This window comes from Neurospora crassa, linkage group V (assembly GCF_000182925.2).
Source record: "Neurospora crassa OR74A linkage group V, whole genome shotgun sequence".
In the NCBI taxonomy this organism is placed as follows: Eukaryota; Fungi; Ascomycota; class Sordariomycetes; order Sordariales; family Sordariaceae; genus Neurospora; species Neurospora crassa.
In genome coordinates this window covers 2,935,183-2,957,539 of record NC_026505.1, presented here as the reverse complement: position 1 = coordinate 2,957,539, position 22,357 = coordinate 2,935,183, and the positions used below count along the sequence as shown (strand labels likewise).

At 51.4% G+C, this 22,357-nt stretch overlaps 10 protein-coding genes across 10 annotated transcripts; 5 read left to right on the top strand and 5 right to left on the bottom strand.

Moving 5' to 3' along the window:
- Positions 1 to 154: 154 nt before the first annotated feature.
- On the bottom strand, positions 155 to 2,693 carry NCU01116 (ceramide glucosyltransferase). The gene is made up of 2 exons (XM_955930.2): positions 1,952 to 2,693; positions 155 to 1,856 (listed from the first exon to the last, which is right to left on the bottom strand). Exons 1-2 carry the CDS (start codon positions 2,041 to 2,043, stop codon positions 308 to 310), a joined length of 1,641 nt encoding a protein of 546 aa, XP_961023.1. The 5' UTR covers positions 2,044 to 2,693; the 3' UTR covers positions 155 to 307.
- A 327-nt stretch (positions 2,694 to 3,020) lies between these two features.
- Positions 3,021 to 5,726, top strand: NCU01115 (tRNA-splicing endonuclease subunit SEN2). The gene is made up of 2 exons (XM_955929.3): positions 3,021 to 3,272; positions 3,535 to 5,726. Exon 2 carries the CDS (start codon positions 3,554 to 3,556, stop codon positions 5,453 to 5,455), a length of 1,902 nt encoding a protein of 633 aa, XP_961022.1. The 5' UTR covers positions 3,021 to 3,272; positions 3,535 to 3,553; the 3' UTR covers positions 5,456 to 5,726.
- Positions 5,727 to 6,258: 532 nt separating this feature from the next.
- Positions 6,259 to 7,819, top strand: NCU01114 (DUF858 domain-containing protein). The gene is made up of 2 exons (XM_955928.2): positions 6,259 to 7,174; positions 7,269 to 7,819. Exons 1-2 carry the CDS (start codon positions 6,537 to 6,539, stop codon positions 7,399 to 7,401), a joined length of 771 nt encoding a protein of 256 aa, XP_961021.1. The 5' UTR covers positions 6,259 to 6,536; the 3' UTR covers positions 7,402 to 7,819.
- NCU01113 (hypothetical protein) lies at positions 7,804 to 9,294 on the bottom strand (the record flags this gene model as incomplete). The annotated part of the gene is made up of 1 exon (XM_955927.2): positions 7,804 to 9,294. The coding sequence occupies one exon, from the start codon at positions 9,292 to 9,294 to the stop codon at positions 7,804 to 7,806; it is 1,491 nt and encodes a 496-aa protein (XP_961020.2).
- Positions 9,295 to 9,998: 704 nt separating this feature from the next.
- Positions 9,999 to 11,554, bottom strand: NCU01112 (lipid binding protein). Its single transcript, XM_955926.3, has 4 exons — positions 11,299 to 11,554; positions 11,192 to 11,220; positions 10,582 to 11,130; positions 9,999 to 10,518 (listed from the first exon to the last, which is right to left on the bottom strand). The coding sequence occupies exons 1-4, from the start codon at positions 11,451 to 11,453 to the stop codon at positions 10,481 to 10,483; spliced, it is 771 nt and encodes a 256-aa protein (XP_961019.2). The 5' UTR covers positions 11,454 to 11,554; the 3' UTR covers positions 9,999 to 10,480.
- Positions 11,555 to 12,898: 1,344 nt separating this feature from the next.
- On the top strand, positions 12,899 to 14,381 carry NCU01111 (erythromycin esterase; the record flags this gene model as incomplete). The annotated part of the gene is made up of 2 exons (XM_956630.3): positions 12,899 to 13,694; positions 13,753 to 14,381. The coding sequence occupies 2 exons, from the start codon at positions 12,899 to 12,901 to the stop codon at positions 14,379 to 14,381; spliced, it is 1,425 nt and encodes a 474-aa protein (XP_961723.3).
- Positions 14,382 to 14,811: 430 nt separating this feature from the next.
- Positions 14,812 to 15,784, top strand: NCU01109 (hypothetical protein). The gene is made up of 2 exons (XM_956628.3): positions 14,812 to 15,336; positions 15,413 to 15,784. Exons 1-2 carry the CDS (start codon positions 14,936 to 14,938, stop codon positions 15,513 to 15,515), a joined length of 504 nt encoding a protein of 167 aa, XP_961721.3. The 5' UTR covers positions 14,812 to 14,935; the 3' UTR covers positions 15,516 to 15,784.
- Positions 15,785 to 16,135: 351 nt separating this feature from the next.
- NCU01108 (hypothetical protein) lies at positions 16,136 to 17,392 on the top strand. The gene is made up of 2 exons (XM_956627.2): positions 16,136 to 16,949; positions 17,036 to 17,392. The coding sequence occupies exons 1-2, from the start codon at positions 16,674 to 16,676 to the stop codon at positions 17,141 to 17,143; spliced, it is 384 nt and encodes a 127-aa protein (XP_961720.1). The 5' UTR covers positions 16,136 to 16,673; the 3' UTR covers positions 17,144 to 17,392.
- Positions 17,393 to 17,520: 128 nt separating this feature from the next.
- On the bottom strand, positions 17,521 to 18,962 carry NCU01107 (short-chain dehydrogenase). The gene is made up of 2 exons (XM_956626.3): positions 18,042 to 18,962; positions 17,521 to 17,964 (listed from the first exon to the last, which is right to left on the bottom strand). The coding sequence occupies exons 1-2, from the start codon at positions 18,729 to 18,731 to the stop codon at positions 17,653 to 17,655; spliced, it is 1,002 nt and encodes a 333-aa protein (XP_961719.1). The 5' UTR covers positions 18,732 to 18,962; the 3' UTR covers positions 17,521 to 17,652.
- A 245-nt stretch (positions 18,963 to 19,207) lies between these two features.
- NCU01106 (L-amino acid oxidase) lies at positions 19,208 to 22,184 on the bottom strand. Its single transcript, XM_956625.2, has 4 exons — positions 21,043 to 22,184; positions 20,861 to 20,980; positions 20,637 to 20,777; positions 19,208 to 20,569 (listed from the first exon to the last, which is right to left on the bottom strand). Exons 1-4 carry the CDS (start codon positions 21,513 to 21,515, stop codon positions 19,354 to 19,356), a joined length of 1,950 nt encoding a protein of 649 aa, XP_961718.1. The 5' UTR covers positions 21,516 to 22,184; the 3' UTR covers positions 19,208 to 19,353.
- Positions 22,185 to 22,357: the final 173 nt, after the last annotated feature.

The following is a 22,357-nucleotide window of genomic DNA, read 5'->3' as shown; positions in this document are numbered from 1 at the left end:
TCAGCACCTGGTTATGGTTCGTGCACAGACTTGAATGATGACCATACCATTATCCTGCTATTCTGCCAAGTTACATCGAAATATGATCTTTTACTTGACTTGACATCGCGTATATACGTCTACACGTCAAATTATACTCGTTGCTCATATGCAGTGGATATGATTAGGTTGTTATTACAGCATCGACAAGGTATGCGAAGCGTCCTCGTACGGGTAGTCTATCTTTCTATCTATGTAGGTATCATGGCATAAAGTCTCATTACTCCTCTTTCCGCCCAAAGGTCTCTCAAATACCGTATGTACTCGTTTAATCTACGCGGTCTTTACTATCCGGCGAGCCAGCCATCCTCGGTCTGGGCTTGCTCCCGCCGATAACATCAGCCCGGCTCTTCCTATCATCCACCTCCACCACGCTCATATCCATCCGAACCTTGAACTGTCTTCCCCTCCACTTGACCGTTGTGCCCAGCAATACGGCCGTGGTCCAAATAGGCAGTGCCAGAAACTCTCTTCCTAACCACGCGGCAATCCACTCCCTAAATGGTCTCTGTGTTGTTCCCCCTGTCCTTGCCGTGCCCCTGGCGAAGAAGGGTGTATTCTCATCCACATCCAAACTATGCAACCGGAACAGCTTGCTGGTCAACCACCTATCAATCGACATCCAGATCGTCACGGCCCCAAACCACAAGGTAGCCATGGCGCTCCACGTCTGTGGCACGCCAAACGTGCTGTTGAACCACGGCAGCGTAGTCACCGCAAAAGCAAAATACGCACAACACACCAGACTCTCCACGCCCGGCTCCACCAGCGTTGCAGCCAAAACCGTCCACTTTCTCACGCGCAGCCACCGCACGCGCCTCGCAATGTACGCGGCGACGGACATGCCTGCCATGGGTTGGACGGCCACTTCGCCAAAGACGAGGCCGTGGTTTTTGTACCCTACCGAGCCGGGGAAGGAGGAGCGCCAGATTAGATCGCCGATCAGGTGGTCTTCACAAATGTACGAGGAAAAGAAATCGATACCGGTGCCGCGGGTCGAGTCCGAAGAGTGGAGAAGAGGGTTGGAGGAGACGGTGGTGAAGGCGTCGAGATGCGACTTGCGGAACATGTTGGACTTGCCGACAATGCAAGGGGCTACGCCGACGGCGTTGATGGCGCCGTAGAACTTGGCGTGGGTGGTGGACATGAACATTTCCTCGAGGCGGCCGCCGTGGGCTAGGAGGCCTTGGTTTCGGTTCTGATTGTCTTTGGGAACGGTGGAAGGGAGGAGGGATTGTCCTTCGGTCGAGGATGATTTGTTGACGGCGCTGGCACCGGAGGAGCTGTTGTCTAGGTCTACCACGAGGGGGAGCTGATGGACGAATTTGTAGGGGGTCGTTCTGTCAACGCCGCCGCCGCTGTTGGGTTGGAAGCCAAAGAGCTTGTCAACCATCCTCCCTGCTGCGTTCTTGGCCACCCAAACATTGCAGTCCACGATCCAGATAACGTCGCCCTTTGCCTCGCGGTATGCACGGCTGATGTTGCGGATTTTGGGGTTTGGGCCCAGGTTGTTGACGTGGCCGGCACTACCGTGGAGGATTGGGTCTTCTTCCTCAACGAGGACCTGCGCGTCGAAATTGGGGAAATCGACAACGAGCTGGCAGAGGACGGGGTAGGCTGGGTCGCTCTTGGAATCGACGCAGAGACGGATCGAGAGCTTGGACTTGGGGTAGGCGAGCCGGAAGGTCGAGGCGAGGCATTCGTACAGGCCAACCTCTACGCCCTTGACAGGGCGGACAACGGTAACGTGGGGGACTTCATTCTCGGGCAATGAAGGCGATGCGGGAGGAGGGAGAGGTGTGGTGTGGTTGCGGTAACTGTCAGATGTGCATATTCATAGTTAGAGACCCATGTAGAGATTTGCGACAGCTGCAACGGCCGCGCGCGCATACGTTGTGGTTCATTCACTTACAGCTTGGTGATGCCGACAAGTTGGAGGAGAAAGACAGTACAGCTCCAGCCAAGACAAACCAAGGCCGCGCCTTGGACAATGTTTATAGACATTGGAACATAGCACTCCGTCTGTCTATGCGAACCTGATTGAAGAGAAGAAAGGACAGTGATCCGAAGGGAAAAAGGACCGACGTAGCGCGGCGGCGCAAGAACAAGCAGGCAGATTTAGGAACGGGCCGGATGCAGGGAAGTGTGAAAGGAGAGAAATTCTTTTGGGATATCGGGTGGCTAGGATGAGGTTAGAGCTTAGGTCAGCTTGGAGGTAGGTTGAGCTTGGTAGCACAGGGTACAGTTGCCAGCCAGACAGAGGAGAGGTGGATAAGTATGCATACATCCATCCATCCAGCAAACAAAACCTGAATAGGAACTGAAGCTATCTATTATCGGGATTTGCCTCAGGAAACAACTACCTAACTACAGTACCAGGGTGGAGATGGTATGGAATCGCATGAGCTATCCCGCCAAACTGCTGATCGTCACAGAAAAAAAAAAAAGGAGGTCTCGCAGAAGATCGTTCTGGAGGACCGGAATCATCGGATGTTGAACTGAAAATTGGACGACATGTTTGCGCGCGGTAGGAATGCGCGGTCTATGGTAAGATCACGATGGATGACAGCGGGAGCGGAAGCCCCCAGCTCAACTTGAGAGTGTGAGCCTGGGTTCCCCCAGTCGACTTGACAGTTATGGATGTTGACTTGTCATGGATCTGAAGAAAACAAGGGAAAAGTGACGCTTGTCGGCTCGTCCGGCAACGGCCGCTGTTCTACACTAGTGTACCCAAACGACTGGATGGTCGCGATCTACGCGACAACGGCACGGTGCCTGGCAGGCATCATGATTCGGCGCGAGTCCCTGAACTGCCTGCCCCGGTCAAGTACCGTAGTGTGAATCTCAGGGGCAGCTTATGTCAGCCAAGCTTGATGCTTATCGCAAAGTTCCGCGCAAACGACAATCAGCCCCACTTTATCAAGCCCTGGGGGAGACGTGGGGCTCGGCGTATGGAATTCTTTTGCTCCGGTCGATAAAATTCGGGACCCAAATCTTTTTTTTTCTGTTCCTGGGCTTTCAATAATTTTCAGCACAACGACATCACCCAAGCCCAATTGGAGGAACAGCATGACTGGATCATGAACTGAACTCTGGGTACAAGCATTCGTTATTTGAATGCTCAACAACTGGATCTTGTCGAACAGTGAACATTATTGTCACTGCTGAATGGCCAGGCGCCTTCAAATCCCCATCTTGTCGCCCACATTCTGGGTTCAATATCGCTCCAAAGTGTAAGTCACGACTTCATCATTCCCTCGGCGCGCATGTCCCCAGAGAGTTACCACTGTCCAATCGGCTTTGCCCTTGGACACCCCCAAGTTGCGGTGATGACTCCTTTTGTGCTTAGAGCAATATATCCTTCAGTGGATCGTTCTGTGTTAGCCTCTGTATTAGACTACAACGGTATCTGAGCAACATCACAATGGGGATCTCTCTTGGATGCGCCATGAAAACTTGTCTTCGGTTGACATTGCTGACATCCTTCCTCATCAGGCCGATATGAACAGACACAATGGCTGAAAATATGACCATTGCTACAATGGCGCAACCTAGCGAATCACCGAGTAAATCTGGGGAGGAGGCTCCTGCGAGCACTAACCCCGCGGCAACATCTGCGCCGCCTCGACCCCCCAGAGTTCCCTACCATCAGATCTACAAGCTCCCTGCGCCAATCCGTACTTTCCCGCTGCCCACCTTCTACCCCAGCAACCCCCTTTCTCTCTTTCACCTTGCTGTCGCGTGGTTGAGACAAGTGCTATTGCCTCCGCCCGCCGAACCGTCAGTGATACATGAGGGAATCTGGGATCCCGATACTCGCTCCGTACACGTGAAGGATCCTAAGTCTATCCGCGCTCTGTGGGAACAGGGCTTCTATGGAAAAGGAAGCTTGAGTCGTAGTGAACCCAACTGGTTCAAGAGGGAGCTTAGCCGCCGCGGCCTTGACGGTACAACGGTTAGCGAAGAACGCACCGCGTCGCGCCGTGAAGAACGCCGGCAGGTTAAATGGGAAAGAGCAAAGGCTGAGCTGGAGGCCATCGAGAAGCAAAAGCACGAGGAAGCCAAGCTGAACAGTGAAACTGTAAATGCTGCTATCCCAGAGCCTCCTGCCGCCGAGATTGAGCCCGAGCCTGAAGTTCTCCTTTCCTCTCTTCCTGATCATGTCCTTTCTGCCACATCAACCATCCCGCTATCACGGGCTGCGCCTACGAACGAGTTTGTTCCCAAGACAGTAGCACATGGACATGTCGAGCCGAAGCCACCGGTTGGCCCCCTGGAGCTGCTTGCGCTGCCAAACTCCTATGCCCTTGTCCGTGGCGAGGAACTCGCGCTATCGCAACCTGAGCCGGCACCCACCGAAGAGAATGTGCGCAAAGAACTCAAGGCGCCTGTTGGTCCCATCGAGTTGTTGGCTCTCCCTAACTCTCTGGTCGATCTTGTTGCACTATCAGTCGTATCCGTCTTGAGCGAGGATGCCGGTGTTGATGAAGATGAGTCTTCTACAGAGGACCAGTTGGAGGCAAGTGCCTTGACCAACGACGAACCCGAGACCAGCGCCACCGAAGCCAATGATAGCACCTCTTCCTCGTCCCCTCCTCATACAGACGGACTGCCCGACAGCCAGCCAACACAGGAAAACGTCCCCGCCACTCCTGAAAGGAGGAAGAGTGTTCGCTTCTCTTCCACCGTCGAGTCTACCACCTTCCAGCACACCGATGCAGCCTCTGAAGTCAAGAACAACAACGGGTCTTCTGACGTTGAAGTCTTCTCCTCTTTTGTCTCCGCCGTCGAAAAACCTGTCATCCTCAATGTCGAACCTACCGTAATCTCTCAAGAGTTGGTTGACAAGGAGCACTTCCAACTGGCTCCTGAAGAGGCCTTTTTCTTGACCTTTGGCCTCGGCGCTCTCCGCGTTGTCGACCCAGTTACCGAGGCTCCCATCTCAAACGAACAGCTTCTCATCAAGCTTCGTGCCAACTCTTACTTCCCTCCTCGATCCGTCGATAACCTGAGCCCTGAGGATCCCTTCCTTGTCCAGTATGCCGTCTATCACCATTTCCGCTCTCTTGGCTGGGTCCCCCGTCACGGTATCAAGTTTGGCGTCGATTGGATCATCTACCAACGCGGCCCGGTTTTTGATCACTCTGAGTTCGGTATCATGGTAGTACCGTCATTCTCCGATCCTCGCTGGAGCGAGTTCGAGCACGAGGAGTCCAAGAAAACCTGGTCTTGGTTGATGGGCGTCAACCGTGTGTTGTCCCATGTGCTCAAGAGCTTGGTACTCGTCTATGTCGACGTGCCGCCCCCTCCAGTGTTTGATGAGGAAATGAAGAAGGGTGGTATTGCGGCTGCGCTCAAGAAGTTTACGATTCGTGAGGTTATGGTCAGGCGGTTCTCCGTCAACCGCAACAGGTAGCAAAATTAAGAGGCATGTTGGGGTCGACGAAGCATGGGCACACCTAAACAGCATTGCATGGCGTCTAGGTTTTTCTTTTTGGGTTGTCTGGCAGGATGGGAAAAGGTTACATAGACTGTAGCACCATTTGCATGGCTAGATTTCTAAGTTTTAACAGAATGTTTCGAAAGATATCATGTTAGCTGGTGTACACATGCTGAAATGAGATCGTGCGAATGGGTATAGACTTTTCCCTCACTTCAATCTAATTCTACCATGTTACGTCTTGGCGAGTTTAGAAATCATAAAATAAACGCAAACGCACGCTTCCTGTCCCTCGTACGGAGAAAACAGATACCACGTACGTGACCGTAACTGTGACATATGTTGCTTTTTGTTGCCGTCCATATATCAATTTCTCAAAATCTCAAGATGCGAAAAAGAAAGAAAAAAAATTTGAGAAAAAAATTAGAAAAAAGCAAAACATTGCCGATCCTTGGATCACACCTTCTACCAAGTATATCACACACAACTCCTTCAGATTCCCACAGTACACGGTAGGAGCAAGGGTTAGGGTTGAGCTGTCCAACGTGAAGCTGCATTTCAATATTTCTGTTGTTTTTTGCTATCAGCCGTCGAGGATTTTTGGCAGAACAGGGGATTATGATGTGGCCATGTAAATAGAACCATAAAAACTGGGGAGACTCTGATGGTTCGTCACCGCTAAACAACCTCAATGAATTATTTCTTCCCAAGGGACCCACGTGACGCGGGATTGCACAAAATTCACGAATGGCAGAATAAACCGGGCCTGAAACAGTACAAGTACAACCAAACAAACTCGAGATCTGAAACCTCACAACTTGATAAACGAACGAATCATTTTCAACCGCTCATCACATTATCCCCGTTTTTTTTGTTCAAACTCTTAAAAATTTGGTTTCTTTCTTCCCTTTCGAGAGAACGGCTACCGCCAAGAGAAACCCGCCAAGAGTCTCATCATCCATTGCAAAAGAAACCCGGACTTCGAACCTCATCAAGCCGCAATACTCCAAGAACATCAAGCACCCCATCGGTCCTAGCAAACTAAATTTCATCCACAATGTCAGACCCGAACAATGTCTTCACCCAGCTTTCCGGCTCCACCCCCGCCGACGCCTCCATCTCCAAAGAGCACGGTCTCGCTTACTGGGAATCCGTCAGCGCCGACGAGAACGGCATGCTAGGCGGGATCCCGACCTTCGCCGGCTTCGCCAACACGTCCAAGATCGACCTGCAGGGCTCTCGCAATTTCCTAGCCAAGTTCGGCATTGGTTCTAAGCCAGGCTTGCGCAGGTGCAAGCGCATCCTAGAGGGCGGGGCAGGCGTGGGAAGGATCACGGAGGGCTTGTTGACTGATTTGTTGGTGGTGGATGAGAACGAGGGAGGGAAAGGACCTGGGAAGGTGGATGTGGTTGAGCCAATTGCCAAGTTTACGGCCAAGTTGCAGGGAAAAAAGGGGGTGGGGAAGGTGTACGTGATGGGGTTGGAGGAGTGGGTGCCTGAGGTCGGGGAGGGGGAGAATAAGTATGATTTGGTGTGGACGCAGTGGTGCGTGGGACATTTGACGGATGAGCAGCTGGTGGCGTATTTGCAAAGGTGCAAGAGCGCACTGGCTGAGGATGGGTTGATTGTGATCAAGGAGAACACGACGGTGTTGGGGAATGATGAGTTTGACAAGGAGGATAGTAGTGTTACGAGGTGAGTCTTTTTTGCCCATGAACTCCGTGGTGATGGAAATGGGTTGTTTGAGATTTGGTGGGTGAGACTAACGAAATGCGGTAATGACAAACAGAGGCGAGGCGACATTCCAGAAAGTCTTCCAAAAGGCTGGTTTGAAGGTTGTCAAGGCCGAGTTCCAGAAGGGCTTCCCCCAGACGAGGACCATGAAGCTCCTGCCGGTACGGATGTACGCTCTGAAGCCTTGAGGATCTGGAGAGTAAGAACAAGTACCACGATCAAAGTCACTATACAGCATATGTGGAAACGAGCGACCGACACGGATACACTAGGTTTACCATTATTGAGGGGTTATGGACACCTTCGGTCTACGTGGAATGGTAGGCACCCAAAAGAGAGAAAAGGCCGTCACCTCCAGGTTCCTGACTTCCTGGCATGTCCAATCCGGCATCCAACGTACAAGAAGGCCATTACTATCACCAAACACCACCTTACTGGACCGCCTCAAGGTTGTCTTGGATTACAGATTAGGTTGAGCGGAGCACCAGAGCAACTTGAAATACACTTAAATCACTTCGACAGCTGAAGACACCACTTCTTTTTCCCTTCCTTCCTAGCTGAGCCACTTGAACCTCGTCCTTCTTCTCATCCTACACCCTAACTTGCACAACCCTCCACGGCCCAGCCACATGTTCCCTCCCCCAAACCTCCTCAAGACTCTCCGGTTCATCCAACTTCCCACGGTAGACCTCAAAAGGATTCCTCTTTGGACGCTTCAACGCCTTCCTCAAGATCGCCTTCGCCTCCGCCCCGTCACGTGTAAACACAAACGGAATACTCTCAAATTCCTGAAACAGCGCCTTTTCTTTCCTTTCCCTGACAAACTCCTTGAACGCACGTGTATGTTGCTCCCGTTGTAGAGCCTCCTTCTCCAAAATCCCTGCGACTTCGATAATACGACCCAGGGATGGTGGACGCAGGTCAGGCTGAAGTACAGAGTGTAATTGGTCATTTTCGTTCAGGAAACCGAGGTTTCTAATGAGCTCGAGCAAGAGTCGGGCGTGGGTGTCCTTTATGTCCTGCTGACATGAAGAATTTGGGCCATAGCCCCAGGACCGAGATGGTCCATTACATGTTTCGGGGCTGGCGGACACGGGGTTTGCTTTGTGTCTATGCCTCGACGTTGTCGGATGGTTCTTCTGCTGCGCGATCTGCTTGACCAGATCTCTCCGGTGCGCTTGAGGTCGCGGAACTGGTAGTCGAACACTGCCATAGCCGATATCTCTGGTTGCGCTTCTGCTCATGGACCAAAACATCTTGGTCAAATTACAGTCATGGTCCATGATGAGATCCCATCGACGGCGGGAACCTTCAGGGGCAAGACCCGGTGGCTTGGTTCCCTGCGGCTGCTTATCGAATGGTATCCCGTTTCTAGGGTGAAATTTCCTCGAGTCCAGGAGTGACTGGCTTGCGGTTCGAGCCATACCAAAGTCCCCTATGTAAAACTTTGGGAGAGGGTCTTCCTTGGTCCAGTGAAGAAATATATTGCTGGCGTGCAGGTCGCAGTGGTAGACGGCTTCGTCGCCTCCTTGATACATGACCTCCAATGTCTCGCATATGTGACGGATAGCACGCGCAACTAGTGAGATGGGAAGCTTAGGCAACGGAGCTTGAGGGGCCGTACCGTTTTGGCTACGTGCTAGCCACGGCCGTTGTTCCATGATGTAAGGGTTCACCAGGCCATAGAGGTTTCCACCATTACAGAACTTCCAGTAACTCACTTGGTAGCTCAAATGCCTACCGGACTTCTCGGTCTTCTGGTAAGCAACGACTTGTTCGTAATGAAGAAGGGTGATCCATCTTGGCTGGTAGTTGGCGAGACGGTGGGAACTGGTGAGGCGGCGTAGGACGCTAATCTCGGCTGGCTCGTCATGGTCGAGAGCGGAGGGACATAGTTTCCTGTCCACTTTCTGAACCACCTTTAGGCTTGTCTCTCTGTCTTGGACGAGCTGAGCATGACTTTGGAGTCCGTGACCTAGTTTGCTGACGAAGTAATATCGTTTATGGGGGATGGTGGAGTCAAAACGGTACACGTAGCCGGGCTCAGGAGCAAGCTCACCGTGCTGTTTAATGAGACGCATGATTCGTGACGAACACTTTGGTCTGTGTTCTGGATGAGAATGATGGTGCATAAGATGTCGTGCTTTGATGGCCCCGCCGTCGGGTTCATATATTTGCGGTCATGAGAGTCGGTTAGACGGCGAATGTGAGCGCTCATGGAGCCAGAGAAGCTTTTGGTATGGTTTCGAAAGCTAGGTATGCTACACCCAAAGGTATGAGGAGGCACATACAGGGCAAAATTGCTGATGTTTTTGACATCATATTGATACTGGGAGGAAGCTGGGAAGAAATCAACACTGAATGGTTTATGGCAGTGTAGCAGACCTGGGTAAGCTTGTAAACGAGTCATCATATCTCACAATAGATGCGTAAGTAGGATAGATTACCGCAAAAAGCAGAAGCGCGCAAACTACCAAGAATAAGGAAAAAAAAGAAGCACAAGAACACCCGATGTGTGGTCGACTCATAACTGGTCGGAATTGCTTACTTACTTAAAGGTTAGTTCTGATGTTCCGATCTGATGACAGAGAGGTATCGGTGTTTGTAGCCAATCCTAGAGGTACACTTAGCTGCGAATAGTTTCAGAGTGTTTCGTATTGGGCAAGCGACGATCAACGCATCTGTCTGACTTAGCGTCTCATTGTAGAAGCGGTGGGTCGAGCCTACGCATCCTTTCCGTGGCTTGAAGATAGGTTTTTTTTTTTTCCTTTTTTTTCTTTTTTTCCTCCACATTTTGGGGACAACTTCCTGAATTTCCACGTCTTCGTTCTTCCAGCACATCGATACAGGTGCATGGCATTCTAGCTACCCGAGTACACTTTTGGGTCTTGCGTTTTAAAGTCGTTGCAGGAAGAGACATCACTTGGGTAAGGAAATGGAATGTCACTTGTTTACTACTTCGAACCTGTGAACATTTCACAATCGCCCGGGACCCCCGGGTACCCTGACTTTCTGTAACCGCCCAGGTCTTTATTTCTTCATCGTTAAAGTTCGTGTCCGTAAAATTGCGGCGATGATACTGTGTATCTGGAACCGGCCGGGGTTTTTGACGCTTTATTTAAGTAAGCACGGGTTCTATGGGAGTGTTTGTATCTCTAACAGTCGCCTTTGTTGCTCATTTTTTTGTCTTCTTTCACGCCCATCAACATGATTTGCATGTCCACAAAGCCCAGAACACTCACATCACTGAACTAGTGTTTTTCGATATCACTGTTTCTTATTTTGCGCATAGATGAAGTTCGCCGCTGTGTAACTCAATGTTAGCCCGAGAAAGTCCATGGACCTTTCCGTTTGTGTCCACGACTTACCAAAGGGTACCAGTCCATTCTCAACTGCCCATTCTCTTACACCATGCGTCTTGCCGTGCACCGCTTTGTCGTATCCCCAGCGCTTTCTCTCCTTGGGTTTCGACAAATGCAGCTTCTCGCTCGTTCCATTGACCGGCGCGAGGGCCAAGATGACATATCTGTGCTTTCCGGTCTTTTCGGGCGGAGCCGGGGGTGTATAAGACACGATATCCTCCAAGGTACCGAGTGAATCGGACGAACAACATCCATGGATTTGGGTTTGTTCGTCGCTGATGGGACAATCGGCCGTTACGAGCGGTCCAACAGCAATCCAGTGGCAGAACTCAGACCATTTGGGGTCATCGCGGGACGGGGCATCGGGATCGGTAATGACAATCACGAGACTTGTGCTAGAGTGACGAAGGCATGCTGTAGACGCCACCAAGTCCTTGAGACGAATGGAGGGGGGATCCTGAAGGTCTTTTGGCTTGAGAGTATTACCCAAAGACGCTTTGATACCATGGGACCATTTGACTTTTAAGTCCAAGGTAGGAACGAAGTCATCCATGACTGTATTGGCGATCGTCAACTGCGAGGTCACTCCGGTTTTCTCAACGATGATCCGACTCACCAGTTGGAATGATCTCTGCTTTCTTCAATCTGCAAGGTACGAGTCAGACGGGGTCAAGACTGAACAGCTTACATTCAAGACAAGGTTAAATTAACTGAATCACTTACGCCTTTCTGACTTCATGCGGAAGTTTGGCTGCTTGCTGGTCTCCATTGTCGAGCTCACCAGCCAAAACATGTTGATTTGGGAGGCGGACCAAGCTCGCAGCATAAGCCAACCTGGCGAGCTGGCCAAAGATAACAAGACCAAACGCCAACTTCATGACTGAAATTTGTAAAGGACGAGAGGTTCGAATTCAGTAGGGTGATTGAGATTGTGTTGAAAATGTCTTGTCGTCGATGCTCCTCCAACCCGTGTGAGAACTGGGGAGGTCTTATCAGCGTATGGCCGGCAACTGATAAGGATCCATGATGTCATATGCACACAGCAGTGACTGCATGAACAACGGAAAGAACAACTGCAGCTGGTCGTCTGTGTTGGTCGCTTTTGTGAATCAAAAGGTATGAGTTGACTTTACGCTATTTTCGATCTTCCTCGGGTTGACATTGCCAAGTTAGGAAATAACATGGTGGCATGCAAGCAAGTCTAGACTCATTGCTGCAGGCTTAGGCGTACGTGAGAACCTTGCTGGTGACGGGAAGGAAGCTCGGGCAGGGACCGTACCCGAGACTCTGGAGGAAGGTCCCATGAAAATCTTGCCCGTTCCGTTCCATTCCTTCCCTTCTCCTTCCTGCCCCTGTGCCACCAGTAAGTACGTCCCGATTTCATGCTTTTCCTTCTCAAGGCCCCCCCCCCCCCCCCCCCCCCCCCCTTCTCTCTCTCACATCTGTACAGTACGTAAGTACTGGGACACTTCGATAAGTAGCTCACGACGTACGGTCGATTTGGTCATGCATTGCAATCACCGTCAATTGACTGTCCCGGCCACGAAGCGTCCGGATTCCCAAACGTCCAAAAGTATTCAAATTATTCAAGAGCTGTGAAACATTGGCCAAGCAGCTCATCTATGTCCTATTTCAAACGGTTGTGAAATCAAGCATTTAAGAATAGTCGGTAACAACTCTTACAGTACATGTCACGAAATACCGTTGTAAGCCAAAGAGGCTCGCGGGAAGAGTTCGTGAGACCCCATCCATCCCCCTTCGCATACGGTCCATTGCTTCATCGTAGCCTAGGCGCCCTAACCTTTTCGAACATCTCCGCACCATTATGTCAAAGTCTTCAGATTCAATGGATTCGAACGCCTCCCTCGCGGGCAACCTATGGCTTACTCACATGCGTATGTGATCAATGAGCGTCATATTGTCGTCACAACGTTCATTTGCTTCTCATCGTCCCAAGTCATGAGAACTTCCCCCGCGGTGGTTTTCGCCATGGACTGGGTATCCTGGGATTAACATTAGGGGATCCCTTCTCGTCCGTAATTAGTTAGGTAGGCAGTTTTGCCCCTGCTTGAAGGTAAATGAAATGAATCTCGAGAGAATCTCCCTTTCGCCGCCTCTACGTGCTCGAAGATGCTCCCGAGCAGTGTTCCCTTTATACCACCAAGTATCTTTTCATCACATCCCTTCTTCACCTAGACATCAAGGCAACCACTTACCACAAAGAATGCACAAATTCAGGGACAGGATGTCCTCAATCACTGACAGCGCCGCCGCGCACTTACACCTGGACGGAGTCGAGAGCCTCAGCCGGAGCCATACTCCCATGCACTTCTCCAGACAGTCGACACCTCAGCCTCCCGCATCACCACTTGAGCTTCTCCGAAGACATGTCCATCCTTTTCCCTCGCTCTCCGAAGCCCTAGACGACCCCAAGAAGGACATTTTTCGATACTTCGACTCCTTCAGCTCCGCCAAGGTATTGCTAATTGGCGATGCGTCTCACGGCACTTCCGAGTTCTACGCGTTCCGCGCCGCGCTCACACGCTACATGATCGAACACCATAGCTACAATATAGTCGCCTGCGAAGCCGATTGGCCTGACGCCGAGTCCATTGACCGATATGTCCGTCGGCGCCCAGGGCCGGGCCCACGAGCAACGATCGAGTCCGAAGCCGAAGCGCGGCGCGCAGGGAGAGAACCGAGCTTCATGCGGTTCCCACGGTGGATGTGGCGGAACAAGGAAACGCATGACTTTGTCGAGTGGCTGAGGTGTTGGAACAAAGGGAAAGATATGAAGAAGGAGGCGACTGGATTCTACGGGCTGGATCTGTACAGCATGGGCGCATCCATGCGGGCCGTCATTGCTTATTTGGAAGAGGTGGACAAGGACATGGCGGAGACCGCAAAACGGTGCTACTCTAGGCTGCTTGACTGGTCTGAAGATCCGCACGAATACGGACTGGAGACGCTGGTATCCGGGGGAAAGGGTTTCAAAGGTTATGAGGAAGATGTGGTCCAGGTGCTGCAGAATTTGCTAAGTAAACGGCTCGAGTACGAACGGGCAAAGTGGGATGGAGAGGAATTTCACGGAGGAGAACAGAATGCGAGATTGGTAAAAGGTCAGTTCTTCTTGCGGTTGCGGGTTATCAGATCTGTTACTGACTTGACACTCACCAGATGCCGAACACTACTATAGAGCCATGTATTACGCACGCGATGAATCCTGGAATCTCCGCGATACACACATGTTCGAAACCCTCCAGCGCATCCTCGACCATCGCGGCTCCCACTCAAAGGCAATTGTGTGGGCGCACAACAGCCACATTGGAGATGCCCGCGCTACGAGTATGAGCTGGTCCGCGGATGAACTCAACGTGGGACAGCTGTGCAAGGAGGCTTATGGTAAGAAGGCTTTGGCCATCGGCTGCCTGGGATACACGGGTAAGGTTGCCGCCGCCAAACGTTGGGATGGAGACATGAGTGTTATGCATGTCAAACCAGCCTTGCCCAACAGTTATGAGAGGCTGATGCATGATACCGGTATCAAAAACTTTGTGCTAGACCTGAGGACAAAGCACTGCGACAAGGCGTTGAGGGAAGCTTTGGTGGAGAAAAGACTGGAGAGGTTCATTGGGGTCATCTATGCTCCCGCGACGGAGCGACAGTCACATTACTCGTTTGCTGTATTGCCTGAGCAGCTTGATGGCATTGCTTACTTTGATGAGACTGAAGAGGTGGGTGCGTTGGAGGTTCATCAACCTCCTGGGCCGCTTGAGTTTGATGAGACATGGCCTTTCGGGTTATGAGAAAGACAGGGGTCTAGAATGCACCACCATCTTCACAGCAAACTGTAAACACGTTGGACGTGGTTTTCTTTTTCCCGTGGCTTAGATATGGGTACATCATGAAACATCATGACAAAGATGAATCGGGAAGTTGATGAGGAACACCACATTGCAAGGGGCTTCCCACTGCTTTGGAAAAGTAATTTAACGGAGACTGACTTTACGATGGATTGTAGGGTAGGGACGTACCTCCAGATGGTCATCTGATGTTCTTTAGACATTTGACAGGCATGTGATGTCAAGTTGGTGCACTGCCCCCGCGCAAGCACGGAGTCTTTTCCGGAAAGCGAGGGGAGCATAACGTCAAACGCCCGTCACTGCGGAAAAGTACATTACAGTATGATAAGTAAAAAGAAGAAGAAAAAAGGGCCCTGCATGAGGGAAAGTGCTTGAAAGATCCAAGAAGCGCCAGAGTGTGCGCGCATGATCCTGTTTGCTCCTGCATCTTCCACCACCCAAGCAGCTCTTGACTGGTACGAAGACAGGACAGTCCGATTCATCGTCGCTGCCATCTAATGCTTAGGAGCCCCTCCCCCTTGAATCCGAAGCCCTTTTTTCCACTGTTGTACGCCAGACCGATAGCTACTACCACCTATTACTTAACAAAGATGGACCCTGGAAACCGTGAGCGCGGCCTCAAGGCTGCCATCAACAATCCGCGCGTATCCGAGCAGGCCAAGCAGCGCGATCGCGAGATTTTGGAAAGTGAGTTCGGAACTCACATGCCTGAAGGGCATAGCGCAGATATTGCAGAGGAGGAAGTTCTCGAAGAATTTTCCTCGAGCAAGCTTGGTTCTTCGTCGTCTACTGCCAAGAAGGGTCGTAGCAAGTCGACGGGTTCTCATAATGCTTCCACCGGCTCCAAAACCGAGTCATCCACGTCTGCAAATCTTGAAGGAAAGGACAGAGGAAACGTGTCAGTCCCGATCCACCCACACAAACAAAGTCAGAAAACCGAGATGTACGGTAGCTGACAAGTATGTTTCGCATAGCATCCGCGGACTAAAGGCAGCAATCAATAACCCCAACGTGTCGGAGAAGGCCAAGGAGAAGGATCGCAAGAAGCTGCAAGATCTTGGAGAGTCCATGGACTAAATCATTTCTGCTACTCAACAATGTTCGTTCTGGACCTGGGAGGTTACCTAAGGAGTCAAGAAAGTCAAGGAGGGTTTCAAGGCATATGGAGAAGTCAACAACATCGAGGCATTATGTCATGTTCGTTACACCTACCCACCAAAAGTGAAATTCAGAAACGACGGAATGAATGCAATCAAATTCTATTGATTCAGTTCCTTCCTTTCATCGATCGTTTGTGAAAGAAAAGATGTAGGTAGGTGCGGTTGAATGGCAGTGACCGTTCTTGCATCTCACACGGCGGACATGAGGTAGTAGTGTAAACCGGAACGCCAAGGCTCCATCCCGCTCCCCTTTTCCCGGCTTGCACGGCACGGAGCAGAACATTCGGAGCCGCGGTTCATTGCCTACGGCGGCTTCCCGTTAGTGTCTGTCCTGTCCATGGTATGAAACATTCGGGCCAAGATCCGGTCCGTTCCTTTCTCGTTTGAAAACCCATGCGGTGATATTCAGTGACCGATTGCGTGTAGTGTTGGGTTTGAGAGAAGTCGCCCACCGACCAGCAGGGAAAGTGATCAACAAACAACTTCAAGATCAGTGGCTCAACAGCTTCCAGAAACCCCCGCAGGCAAGGGCAATCGCATCAGATCAGGGTACTCATCGCCGATTCAGACGTCATCAAGGCCATCGAATTTCTCTTCAAACGGGAAGGAAGCCCCCAAACAAGTTAGTTGTAACTGTTAGTTCAGTCATCTACTAACGAATATCATGCAAACTGTTGGCCAAATCTGTTAGCGTCACTTCTCTGGGAATCTTGACAGCCGGTCAACCCCAGCCCGTTTGTCCACTACGTGAGATGGAAAGAGCCCATCCGTGCCACTCACCGAGGACAGAACAACCAGATCAAATAATACGAGCACCTTCCCTTTAATCCACAGTACACCACGCCGACTTCATTTACCACTGGTCCCCAGACGTGACTATTTCAGCTCCCGCCCACCCAGCAACACAACTTCCAGTCCTCCACCACCACCGCCACCTCTATCTCGCAGCCCCAACACCGCAACACAAACATACACTTCCGACTGAGATACAGAAGGCTTCACAAGCACCAACAACGGACGTGACTGTGACGCCAATCAACGACAACACAGCAGCGATCAATCACCAGACACCAACATGAGCACCACCGAGCAACAGCAACTTCCCTCGCGTGAGGAGCTCCAGCAGCGTGCTGTTGAGGGCCACCCCATCACCACCGATGAGGTTTCAAAGATCGCCAAGACGGAGGCTGAGCTGACGGACGGTCGTGGACCTATTGCGGGCGGAGTTGCCGCGACGGCGCAGAGCTTGAAGGCCAAGCAGGAGCACTTCATTGAGGTGGCCAGCGAGGTGTCTCACAAGCCCGTCAACGAGGTCACCAGAGAGGATGCGGCTGCTGTTGAGAGCGCCGAGGTGTGTTTTTTTTCCCTTTTCAATGAACCAGCACCATATCATCACCGCTGCGGTAGCAAATCTAACCGGTTTGGGCTTCCCTACAGGCACGTCTTCTTGGTCACCGTCCCCCCAAGGGATCGACTGCCGCCACGATTCAGTCGATCGCCGACAAGAACGAGAGACTTATGTCCGAGACCAAGGAGGAGTCCTAATTAGTTGGGATTCGTTCGAAGTTTGCTATAATGATTACGACGACACGGTTTGCACATTTAGGCATGGGAGTTATGGAGGATAGGCTTTGGGAGAGATTACACAAGAAACATAGCATATGGACAATGACTAAAAAGTCTGGTGGGAAGAATTTGATTGATTGGGATCACTAGAGACTTACATCAGATATTGCCAACCCATACCAGCTTTGCTAGTACAGCACGATGGGTCCAAAAGAAACAATTTCGACATTTGTAAAGATTGCCTTCCATGAGAGACGAGCCAGCCCAAAGGGCTTCACTTCATCTGACCCAAAATGTCGTCACTGACCATGATAGGGCCAGTAATTTTTTATCTAGACATTATGATTACCAAAACGGCGAAAAGATCAAATGTTGTAAACTCAAATGCTTATTTGCTTGCTATCAAGTTAAGGCAGGTAATCTCTAGGTCATGTCGTCGTTACAAGAAAGTGATCACTCTTCATCCTCCCCTTTGACGTGTAGGTACTTTAAGCAGAGTACCAGTCAACCAAAGCATCCTCGCCAAGCTTATCCTTGATGATACGCTCGCTCAGATCCCAGAGAGCCTGACCCAGAACGGGGTCGGAAGCCTGGGAAGTCTCCTTGCCAGGCTGGTCGGGGTCACTGAAGTACCATCCGTTCAAGTTCTGTTCCTCGATCTTGGGGTCAGTAAGCGCCCACAAGGCACTATAAGACCCCTGCTTCACATCACGGCCAAAGGCCAGTGTGGCCCATGTGAGAAGCTTGCCGGTGATGCCGGGGTAGGCGTCCTTCCATTGTTGTTGCATGGCGGTGTTGACCTGTTATTGTATTCCACGTTAGCAAGCCGATATCAACAGAGGCAATGTTTCTGATGCGAGAGAAGGAATAAACTTACTGCACCAGGATGCACCGAAGCCGCATAGATATTGTCTCCGTTCTTCTTAATCACCTTCTCCGCCAGCCCGTACTTGGCAAACAGAATCATCGCCAACTTGGTCCTCCCGTACAACTCCGTCGGTCCCAAGTCCGGGTTATTGATCTCATCGAGACTAGCAAAATGCACTGCGCTCGGCGCCGCCCGATGCATCTCGCTCGCCTCAAACACCACCCTCGGCGCGGGGGTATTCGGCAACTTGCTCGTCTTCTTCAGCACCGGGTAGAGCTGGTTGACCACATAATACTGTCCCAAGTAGTTCACACCAAAGTGCCGATCGATCCCGTCCGCGTCCAGTCCGTACTGGTTCGTGTTGATGCCTGCCGACAGAACCAGGAAATCGAGCCGGTCGAGCTGCTCGCGCAGCTCCGAGAAAACGGAGCGAACCTGTGAGAGGTTGCCCATGTCGCATTCGCGCCATTCAACGACTGCGCCGGGGGTCTCGGCCGTGATGGTGGCTTTGGCATCGTCGCCTTGCTCTTCCTTGCGGTTCACCATAATAACACGGCAGCCGGCATTGGCGAGGGCGCGAGAAACTTCAAAGCCGATGCCGAAGGCGCCGCCGGTCACGACAGCTACGCGGCCGTTGAGGTCGGTGGGCTGGACAGGCTTGGGGCCAATGCCGGTGGCTTTTTGGAGGATGGACTGCATGTTGCCTTGTGGTGTTTGTTGTTGTTGTTTTGTTTCTTGTAGGTAGTGGTTGGTGGTGGTGTAAGTGGTAGTGATTGTTAGTGTGTTTGGTCTCTGGTTAGGGAATCCTGAGATGGTTTGGAGGTTGGAGATGAGAAGAGGGGTGAATACGCAAGGAGGTAGTAATTGACTTTTTGATGTTTCCTCAACGGGAGTTCGTTAACGTCACTACTGTCCTACACCGGTCGAGACTGAGGGGGAACATCCTCGATCATCAGGTCGTGACGTTAGCTCCAGGTACAGCTATAAAAGTGGGGCCGGTGATGACATCACCACTTTCCTGAACAAGAACTCATTTTGACACTCCGGATGAACTGCCGCATGCTTTGCCGCAATCTTTCACACTAAGAACCATGATCTACACTCACTAACAGACAGTCAAAGGAAGTAGTACGTAGATCGATCGAGATTGTCCATATGATCACGACAACGAGGTGGAAAAAATGAGCTATCGTAACTGCCCCGCTATTCTTGGCCTACACACAGAAGAGGGGAGGCAGGATACCATGATCATCAACTTCGTGCTAATTGATGAGCCACCTGATAACATCAGCTAACCTTCACAGCTATCGATAGGTACATCTCAGCAACAATCGCACCAGTCATCATCCAGTCCCCCTTTCTCCTCACCAGGTCCATAGTTCCTATGTTCACTGCCCCGATTCTGATCCCCCTCAACCTCAACTCCTTCGCTCAACTTCGCCGCCCACCTCAACAAGAACTCATCAATTTCTTCCGGATTCTCTCCTCTTGCGCCCACCAGATTGCTCTCCTTAACTTTCACCATCGGTTCCTTCAGCTTATACACTGTCGTAAATAACACAAAGCTCATATAGGCACTGTCCACCGCCCCGCTGATCCAAGCATGGTGCGTGCTTAACGCCTCGCCGCTCATGAAGAACTTGCCATTGCAGTACGCCTTGTGGAAATCCGGGTACACGTCCTTGAACTGGCCCGGTCCGAAGAGCGCAAAGGCGCCTCCCTGCCAAGGGTCGTGAGACCAGGCGAAGGCATGGTGCGTGACGTATTGCGACCGGAGGAAGTCGAGCGTGATGGGCTTCGGGACATTGGCGGCCATGGTCTGGGGATCGGCCTTGGAGAACAGCTTCACCAAAGCATTAAGACAGACGGACACGACCTCGTCGTCTTTAGAGGGCAAAGTCTTGGTGTAATCCGGCACCAAGGCGCCCATGCGGGTAGCGTCCTGCGCCCAGGAGTATGAGACCATCAGCACGGCCGGCTTATCAGGTCCGTCGTTCCAGGACGGGTAGACGACCTTGGAGATGGGCAGGTCTGTGGACGAGACGCCGCCTACCAGAGTCCACCATGGCGAGGCGAACTTGATGGCTACTTTGGTTGCGCGGTCGTAGCTGAGCGAGCGGATGCCGGTCAGGATCTTGTCGGGGAGGTGCAGGCCTTCGATGTCAATGCGCCGGAGGGGGGCCATGGCGGTGGTGGAGAAGACTGCGCTGTAGTCGGTTGTGGATGGAGACTGTCCCTTGGGGCAGGTGGTGGTTACGCTGATGGCGGAGCGGTCGGCAGTTTCGGACATAACGGTTACGGGGCGGGAGGTGGTGACCTTGATCGCGGGGGCTCCCTTGACGGGCCAGTCGGGCTTCTCGATGAGTTCCTTCATGCGGTCGGCAACCTGGCTCATGCCGCCTTCAAGACGCTTCCACTCGACATTTCTGGCTGCAGCGAAGTCGCAGTAGTCGAAGATGGTTTCGATGAAGGCTTGGTCGAAGAGACCGGTAGAGGTTTCGGATGCCTCACTCATTGCAGTCTCCTCGTACGTTAGTCTGGTAGCGACATGGTTAGTTTAGTGGCCATTCAGGTAAGTTCTAACTTTCCTCCTTCAACGCTTACTTAGGATCAGCTTGAAGCATTAGCCAAGCGCGGGTAGAGTAATAGTCGTTGTTTCCGCTCATGTACTCCTCGAAAGCCTTGCCTGGAGCCTGAGTGAAGCTCTGTACGACACTTGCGATGGCGTCATCAAACTTCTTACAACTATTGGGTTCTAGTGTCAGTTCGACTGTCCATCATGATCAAAGTATTTCACTGTCGGAACGAGACAATGGCGGAATCCTTACTCTGGCTTTTCGCTCTTGTACCACCACGTGTGTGGAACAATATCTTCCTTTGTGGGCTCAACGTAGTTATAGTCCACCAACTTGTCGTCAAGTTCGAGATACTTGATGAGATCAAGTGCACTATAGAAATTGTCAGTGACCTTTCAATAAAAGCCGGAGAAGATAGCAAGAGAGCCACATACGACTGCATAGTATTGATCTCTGGAATTCTCATCGCGCCGATATCATAATAGTCATGCTCCGAATCCGGGCTCTCCTTATCCGAGAACCAATGGGTATACAGTCGTCCACCGACCCTATCCGACGCCTCGACCACATCAAAGTTATAGATTCCACCTATCTTGAGCATCAACGCAGTGAACAAACCAGCTACACCAGCGCCCACGATGCAGATTTTGCCCTTGAAGACCGCGGAGTTTGGATCGTCCGAAAAAAGGCCGTCCCTCTTTTTGAGATCATCTAGGGAAGAAGGGATAGGGCTGAAGATGTGCTTGAGGGGGCGGCTTTCTGCTTTGGACCATCCGTGCTGTTTGGCGTGCTCCTCGGTCAGGAATTTTGATAGGAGGTGTTTGGCGTAGGCGATGCGTAGGCTGTCGCCGCCGCCGGGTAGGAGGAAGTTGATGTCTCGGGGGATGTCGGTTTGTAGCTGAGCCATGTTGGGTATGTATGGGTGCCAGGAACAAAGGGATCAAGGGTAAAAGGAATTTGGTGGGTGATGTGTATCTGACTTTCGCAAGTCTCTGTTGTTTGAGAAGTGAACAAGACCCTGGGGATATACCGGCTTTTGTATTGTTTTTACTTCCTCCTCCTTCCCTCACAATTCTTATCAATAGACGCCATATCCACGTCTCCAAGGCCATATTCGATGGTGGATAAATCAGCCAGCCTTGTGGCCAGCTAATCTTGCGTCGATCTGCCCTTCTTGCAGGTTGATGTCAAGGTCGTGGCTTGAATGAATGGAGCTGAGCCAGAGGCCTCGATCAACGAACTGGGGCGGCTATGCCATTAACTCTTGGTAGATTGAGGAGTAAAAAGTTTTTGTAAAAGCACATTGGTGTATAGACGTTGGATCAAACATCTATCACGTTCTCAACTGATAGACCTTGCATGAGCTGAGTCGCTAGCTCGAAGCTGAATTGCAGAATGGGATCGGTCCCGCCGAGAGACCTCGTGAGCTATGGATCTAGCGTCCTTTTCGATCGTCAGCCCCAATGGTATTGTCCAAATCAGGGAGGCAGATGAGTTATATCCGATAATGAACAATACAGTAGTGTAAATTTCATAATGTGAGATTGGGCGACCATTTTCTGCTTGTATCGGAAAGGGGTATGCGTTCATCCGTGATGTTGGAGTGGAAGATGGGATGGAAGGTGGAAATGCGAGGTTGGATGTTCTTGTGCTAGAGAGGTTCGCCCTCCAAAGTACCAGCGGTAGGTCTTCAGCGTATGTACATCAGCGATCAGCGGGTTCTAGCGCTATCAGCTCCCCAACCCCAGC

Coding starts and splice junctions, on each gene's coding strand:
- NCU01116 (XM_955930.2), bottom strand. CDS start 2,043: ATGTCTATAAACATTGTCCAAGGCGCGGCCTTGGTTTGTCTTGGCTGG. Junction 1,857..1,951: donor CTTGTCGGCATCACCAAGCT/GTAAGTGAATGA, acceptor CACATCTGACAG/TTACCGCAACCACACCACAC.
- NCU01115 (XM_955929.3), top strand. CDS start 3,554: ATGGCTGAAAATATGACCATTGCTACAATGGCGCAACCTAGCGAATCA.
- NCU01114 (XM_955928.2), top strand. CDS start 6,537: ATGTCAGACCCGAACAATGTCTTCACCCAGCTTTCCGGCTCCACCCCC. Junction 7,175..7,268: donor GAGGATAGTAGTGTTACGAG/GTGAGTCTTTTT, acceptor AATGACAAACAG/AGGCGAGGCGACATTCCAGA.
- NCU01112 (XM_955926.3), bottom strand. CDS start 11,453: ATGAAGTTGGCGTTTGGTCTTGTTATCTTTGGCCAGCTCGCCAGGTTG. Junction 11,131..11,191: donor AGCAGAGATCATTCCAACTG/GTGAGTCGGATC, acceptor TCGCCAATACAG/TCATGGATGACTTCGTTCCT. Junction 10,519..10,581: donor GAATGGACTGGTACCCTTTG/GTAAGTCGTGGA, acceptor TGAGTTACACAG/CGGCGAACTTCATCTATGCG.
- NCU01109 (XM_956628.3), top strand. CDS start 14,936: ATGCTTAGGAGCCCCTCCCCCTTGAATCCGAAGCCCTTTTTTCCACTG. Junction 15,337..15,412: donor GGAAAGGACAGAGGAAACGT/GTCAGTCCCGAT, acceptor TGTTTCGCATAG/CATCCGCGGACTAAAGGCAG.
- NCU01108 (XM_956627.2), top strand. CDS start 16,674: ATGAGCACCACCGAGCAACAGCAACTTCCCTCGCGTGAGGAGCTCCAG. Junction 16,950..17,035: donor CTGCTGTTGAGAGCGCCGAG/GTGTGTTTTTTT, acceptor GCTTCCCTACAG/GCACGTCTTCTTGGTCACCG.
- NCU01107 (XM_956626.3), bottom strand. CDS start 18,731: ATGCAGTCCATCCTCCAAAAAGCCACCGGCATTGGCCCCAAGCCTGTC. Junction 17,965..18,041: donor CTTCGGTGCATCCTGGTGCA/GTAAGTTTATTC, acceptor ATACAATAACAG/GTCAACACCGCCATGCAACA.
- NCU01106 (XM_956625.2), bottom strand. CDS start 21,515: ATGGCTCAGCTACAAACCGACATCCCCCGAGACATCAACTTCCTCCTA. Junction 20,778..20,860: donor TACAAGAGCGAAAAGCCAGA/GTAAGGATTCCG, acceptor AGAACCCAATAG/TTGTAAGAAGTTTGATGACG. Junction 20,570..20,636: donor ATGCTTCAAGCTGATCCTAA/GTAAGCGTTGAA, acceptor TGTCGCTACCAG/ACTAACGTACGAGGAGACTG.